The 6,078-nt window shown below is 42.0% G+C and overlaps 2 protein-coding genes across 2 annotated transcripts in view; both read left to right on the top strand.

Moving 5' to 3' along the window:
- The window catches only part of LOC102200860 (uncharacterized), a gene marked incomplete at its 5' end in the record, with an annotated part of 2,866 nt that extends 1,190 nt beyond the window's left edge, over positions 1-1,676 (top strand). Inside the window, one exon of the mRNA XM_005739499.2 lies at positions 112-1,676. Coding sequence (XP_005739556.2) covers positions 112-1,342 — 1,231 coding nt within the window. The remainder of the gene's footprint in view (positions 1-111) is intronic.
- Positions 1,677-3,446: 1,770 nt separating this feature from the next.
- Positions 3,447-4,981, top strand: cnpy2 (canopy FGF signaling regulator 2). Its single transcript, XM_005739498.1, has 6 exons — positions 3,447-3,582; positions 3,754-3,860; positions 3,944-4,059; positions 4,269-4,466; positions 4,566-4,662; positions 4,773-4,981. Exons 2-6 carry the CDS (start codon positions 3,761-3,763, stop codon positions 4,814-4,816), a joined length of 555 nt encoding a protein of 184 aa, XP_005739555.1. The 5' UTR covers positions 3,447-3,582; positions 3,754-3,760; the 3' UTR covers positions 4,817-4,981.
- Positions 4,982-6,078: the final 1,097 nt, after the last annotated feature.

Raw genomic sequence — 6,078 nt, 5'->3', positions numbered from 1 at the left:
AAAAAAAAAGTTGTGTAAGATTATACTAATTACGGTCACTGTTAAACGTAAGTAACAAAGGGCTACCATGTGATGAATAATTTCTCTCTCCCTTTTTAAACACTTCTACAGCCGTCTTAACTTCACCCCAAACTGCAACTCAAGAGTCTGCAGCTGGCATTTCCCTGAAGGAAAAGCTGCGGGGCCAACAAGATTTGCATGGAACGAGGAGTCTTTTCACTTCTCAGATGAAGAAAAACACCCTGTGCATAAAAAGAAAAAAGAACAGGCCCCAGCTAGTGGTGAAAATCAGTGTGAAAGATCAGATGAGCTACATCACTCCAACAATGCAGATACACAGACAGCTACTGCAAGCTCCTCAAGTTCTTCCAGCAGTCTTGTGGTGCTTGAGATTGAGAATGATATGCTAAGACAAGAGAATGAAAAGCTAAAAAAACAATTGGAGAAACAGAAGCAGACGTTCTCATTCAGTCAAATATCTGACAATCCTGAAAGAGTCCAGTACTATACTGGATTGCCCGATACTGCTACTGTCCTGTTTTTAGAATCCCTTCTTTCCAAATTTGAGCTCAAATATCATTCTGGTTGGACTGTCCAAATGTTGCCCATAGTGGACCAGTTATTACTAACCCTAATGAAGCTCAAACTTGATTGTGGCCATGTAGACCTTGCAACAAGGTTTACCTGCAGCACAGCCACAGTAACTAACATTTTCACAACAATTGTTAGTGCACTGCACGACATTTTGTATGTTGGCATGTTGGAAAAAAACATTGCCTCGAGAGCCAAGAATCAGACATCGCTGCCGGATTGCTTCCAGCCATTTCCTAACTGCAGGATTGTGCTTGACTGCACAGAAGTTTCTGTTTCTGGCAGAGAGAGTCGTGACACACAAAGTTGTTTGTATAGCCAACGCAAAGGACGGATCATACTCAAGGCTCTAATTGGTGTGGCTCCAAATGGTGTAATAACCTTTGCAAGCAACTTGTACAGTGGAAAAACCTCAGATAAGGCGATAACAGCTGACTGTGGAGTACTGCGACATTTACAACCAGGTGACATGGTCATTGCAGGTAAGGACTTCACAATTCAGGACATCCTCCCAGAGGGGGTCTCGCTGAACATTCCGTCTGTCAGCGGACAGTTCGCACGGCAGGAAGTGAACAATAACAGGCTGATCTCCTCTGCAAGAGCACATGTAGCACATTCCATTCAAAGACTGAAACGTTTCTCAATTTTGAATCTCGTCCCACATCAGTACAAAACAAATATTAATAAGATACTGAAAGTATGTGTGTGTCTTACAAATTTACAGACACCCGTTATCCATGAAACTGAATGAATTAGACCAGTGAAAGTGCAGAGGCAAAATTACATGGTGTCACTGTCTAACTACTTGTGGACCCGACAGTACAACTGTTGAATATGTTTATTCTTATTGTTTGTACCTTTTTAAGTATTTTGGATTGTTTTGTGGATATAGTCAGGATGTTACATCATTTTTAGTTGCATAGTTTAAAGTTGAAAATTCTCAGTTGTAATTGGTAAAATGTTTAATTTTACTCTAAGTGGTTTTTGTTTCATCAGTGGCTTGTTATATTGTTCATTTCATTCCAGCTTCCTGATTACTGCCCAGTTGTTTTGCTGAACATTTTCATTAAAAATAAGGAATACAAGATAAATGTGTTACTCTTTATTTTCAGAAACAGTTTTTGTCCAAAACATTTTCTTGTTAAAATCAAAACTTAATTTTAATAATTTATCTGAATATAATTACAAATGTACAATTTACAAATATTTATAATTTATTTAAAAATGAACTGAAAACTGCTGGACCGATGCATCGCTTGTGCAGATATGAATTCATAGCTGCGATAGACGGTTGGGTAAAAGAACATTTCTAAAGTTTCAGTGTTAACAGCCCGAGTTTGTTCTCTATCAACAGGCAAGATTACAAAGTCACGTGGAGTCCAACCAATAAAGTGACAGCTGTTGGTCCCCTGTGAGATGTAGATAGTTGTGATGCTTTTTTTTAATACCAGGGAACCACTTGCCTCATCCAGCTGTAGGAAAAAGTCCTTCCTTTCTACAGCCTGCAAGACAGTTTTGGTTCTGGCTGACCATGGACATTTCACCTCAATCGTGCAGTCATCAGAGACTGTCCCATCTGGAGAACTGCCAAGCAGGCCACTGTTGGATAAAAACAGTCCCCTCTCAACAACTGCACCAGTACAGTCAGTGTACAGCTGCCTTTGGGGATGAGACTATTACTTAGTTATAAATGCATTATTAGAAGCACAGACCCCTTTTTACTGACAGCTTACTTTAGATCCTTCTGTCAGGTTGTACTGGCCAAGCAGAGTCTTAAATAAGGAAGGTGGGTATGAGCTCTGCTGGACCAAACCTAGGTTGCTGGCCATGATTCTCTTCTTGCGATATGCTGCCCTTTTATTAAGAAAAACAAATTAAGAGAGATGGTTCACTCAAATTTCTTGCTTAACACCTAACAGAATTAATTTCAAGGCCCCCCCCCTTTTTTTTTTTTTAATCACAATACGTTCTCTGTTTGCCCAACTGTTGCTTCCTCAACCTGTTTCTTCTCTTACGCAGTCACAGTGAGTTATGCCAGTACATAGCAAGCCTTGTCTTCTGCTTGGCAAAACTCAGGTTCCTCAGCAATCCATCAAATGTCTTGGCTGGTAAAGTCTAGATTTAAAGCAAAAGGAAAAACAAATACAATGTGAAAAGTTTTTAATGGGACCAAGAATGTTTGACCACAGAGTAGAAAAAGTAGAGTATACAAAATACATATAAAATTAAAGTGGGGATAGTGAAGACAGACAGTCTGATGTCTGTAGTTTACCAGTACCCCTGTAGCTAGCCAATGGGCAGGAAGATAATCTCAACTAGGCTAACATAGCTAACTCTCCGAAATCTCCCTGTTTTGTAGATTTCCATCTTGGTTTACTTCCACTGTTATAGCAGTGCTGTATGCATGCGTGTTTTATGAAATGCATCAGCCAGTACAGGACATATCATGTTTAATCATCCGTTAGCTAGCTTACTCCTAACCCATCGTTGTTTATTCAAGAGCATTTGGACCCGGAAATGTCAGCTATGTCACCCGTAACATCAGACTTAACAAGCAGATTGTAACCAGTAAAAAAAAAATAGGAATTTTATTGGGTTTTAATTGTTATTGTTTATCTATTAATTAAATACTTTGGCATAGTATGTATGGCATTGATGGAAGTCAAAACAGCAGGACAAGCTGTAAAAGTTCTGAAAACATAGTTAAATGTCAAAAATATAACACTTCCTTCATATATTCCAAAAACCTCCAGATAGGAGTCTACCGGGCCGATTTTGGGCCCCGGGCCTTATGTTTGACACTCTTGCTCCAACACAAACGACCCTGGCTGCAGAGTAGGGAGCCAGCAGGGATCTTCCCGCCCACGTGGGGGCGCTGCACGAGCTGTCTCACGCTCCACGTACCCGGTTGCTACGTCACCACATTTCACCGAATACGATGCAACAGCGTGGAAAAGCGTAAAGGTGTTCTCCTGGCGGCCCACAGAAACAGTAAGTTGAATGAAAAGTGGAATAAAGTGCATCTCTGCGTCAGTATTAGTAACCCGGCTGCTGAGCTGCAGAGGGTTTTATAGCAAACGGTGGCTGAGAGCCTTCCGGCCGACTTACTTGAATGTTTTTTTTGTTTGTTTTCCTGTGTGATGCTAAAATGTGCGCGTTTAGAGGCAAAATGAGGGAAGCTGCTCTCCTGCTCACACACTGCCTGCTTGTGTGTCTCCTCCTGAGCTCCAGCCAGGCGGCCAGACAAGGACAGGACCTCAGATGTGGAGGTGAGTAACCGATTTGACGCACAAAGAAAAGTCCTAATGTAGTCGGTGTCTGACCTCTGCTGCACCTCCCCTCCCCTCCTCAGCCTGCAGGGCTCTGGTAGACGAGATGGAGTGGGCCATTTCCCAGATAGACCCGAAGAAAATGATCCAGACGGGATCTTTCAGGATCAATCCAGATGGGAGTCAGTCCATCAGAGAGGTGAGGCTGCAGTAGCATAGCCACGTTGTAGTCTGGGTTCAGCCCCCACTGTAGACTGCATCATAAGTACACAGTGTTGACCACAAAACAGGGCCATACTTTTATAGAAAGCATTGCCTGCCTCTGAAGGTCATTATCTCGTTTTAAAGATATCAGTTAGTTTCAGTGGGTTGGCAATAAAAAGAACTTCTGAACTCTGACACCACCAGGTTCCTCTGGCACGCTCAGAAGGAAACCTCCTGGAGCTCATGGAGAGCATATGCGAGAGGATGGGGGACTACGGCGAGCGCACGGATCCCTCCACAAACAGGAAATCGTACGTCAGGATCAAGTCTCGGAGCGGCGAGGCCATGGACCTGTCGGAGGCCTCGCTGGATTCAAGGGTTACAGCCAGCATGAAGTTTGCGGTGAGTATAGTTTTTCCCGCTTAGACCTCCAGCACACCCCAAGGAGGAGCACAAAAAAAAGGATGTGGTATAAGTGTGTATTTTTCCTTTTTTGTTCAGTGTGAAACAATAGTGGAACAGCACGAGGATGAAATCATCGAATTCTTCGCTCATGAAACGGACAACGTTAAAGACAAACTGTGCAGCAAAAGGACAGGTAGGTTGAGGCCAAATGCATCAAAATGCAAACATTTCTTTCTGTTCTGATGTTCCCCATGCGTTCAGCTGTTAATTCACCGTGTTGTTTCTGTGCTGTGTGTCCCGCAGACCTCTGTGACCACGCTCTAAAAATGACCCATGATGAGCTTTGATATCCTCTCACCATAGCGACTGTCTCTCCTCAGCTCAAATGGAGACTTCTGGGTGCTGTAGTGTTTTCTATTGCCACTTATCACCTGTTTGTGTCAGGGCAGTGGGACAATCTGTATAAAAATCCTTATGATAAGAAATAAAAACAAAAAGCATTACTCCTGTGATCATGGACACTTTGAGGACTACTCTGCTACTCTTTTTTTTTTTTTTTTTTTTTCCCCTTTTGGGGAGTCATATCTCATTTTATGTGACACTGTAAGTTATTAAAAAGGCTCTTATTAGTCTCTGGATATAAACTGTGAAACTGTAAAAATGTATTTGGACTTTATGCGGAGGCTAAATTTGGTTGGGTGGTCCTTCGAGGCCTCATTCACGCATGATGGAAAAATTCCTGAGGTCGAATCAAAGTGATGCTGAAAGAAGTTGGCCTGCTCTTGAATTACACCGCTATATAATGATAAGTGTGACTTTCAAGTTCAAGCTTTAGAAGAGTTTTTTCATGCTCGTCAGTATTTATTTAACTGCCCATGATCACAGGATTAACTGATACCAGCTTGATTCTCCTTCTTATATTCCCCCATGAGATACTCGTTCAGGTAAAACGAAAAGTTGATGGCCTTTTTTTTCTGAGTCCCTCGTGTAAAAATAACTTCAGATACGGTTTCGGTGTAGTTCGAACGATAACGTGCCTTCATCACCAAACAAAATTTCCCAGGTAGTTTACCCCCTCCAACAGCAGCGACGTGCTCTCAGCAGTATGCTTTATTTATCCTAAATAAATTTGGCTAAAAGACTCATGTTCCTAAACTGTTGGATTATAACCAGAAATGTCTTCAGGTGTTAAAGTGCTTAGTACACAAAATTTGCACGATTAGTATCCACATTCCTGTGCATTAATTTACTGTTTAACCTCCAGTGACTTTAAAACACTCCTACTGCTAAATAAACTGCCTGCATCTTCTCAAGTTAAACCTCTCACATGCTGCTGACAGAGCACAACAATTATCCTCACATGTTGGAGCCTAAACTCGTGCACACAAAACTTCTTTGCTCATTATTTCACATTACCTCAGAGTTAAACACTACCGAAACCAGCTGCGATTTACTTGAGCTCGAGAATCGAGATTGTAGCAAAGTTTAGATTTCCTGGCTTTGTAATAAAACTGACCTCCTGCGTAACCCCACCAGAGTGTGCTGTAGGCAGCAGTGCGAGCACACCAGTACAGCCACAGTAGAAAGATCAGGAAGTATTTTTGGTGTT

Source organism: Pundamilia nyererei, unplaced genomic scaffold, assembly GCF_000239375.1.
Source record: "Pundamilia nyererei isolate P.nyererei 1_Seehausen unplaced genomic scaffold, PunNye1.0 scaffold00092, whole genome shotgun sequence".
NCBI lineage: Eukaryota > Metazoa > Chordata > Actinopteri > Cichliformes > Cichlidae > Pundamilia > Pundamilia nyererei.
Note: the sequence above shows the minus strand (reverse complement) of the source record. Positions and strands in the feature narration are given on the sequence as shown.

Coding starts and splice junctions, on each gene's coding strand:
- cnpy2 (XM_005739498.1), top strand. CDS start 3,761: ATGAGGGAAGCTGCTCTCCTGCTCACACACTGCCTGCTTGTGTGTCTC. Junction 4,060..4,268: donor GGAGTCAGTCCATCAGAGAG/GTGAGGCTGCAG, acceptor TGACACCACCAG/GTTCCTCTGGCACGCTCAGA. Junction 4,467..4,565: donor CAGCCAGCATGAAGTTTGCG/GTGAGTATAGTT, acceptor TTTTTTGTTCAG/TGTGAAACAATAGTGGAACA.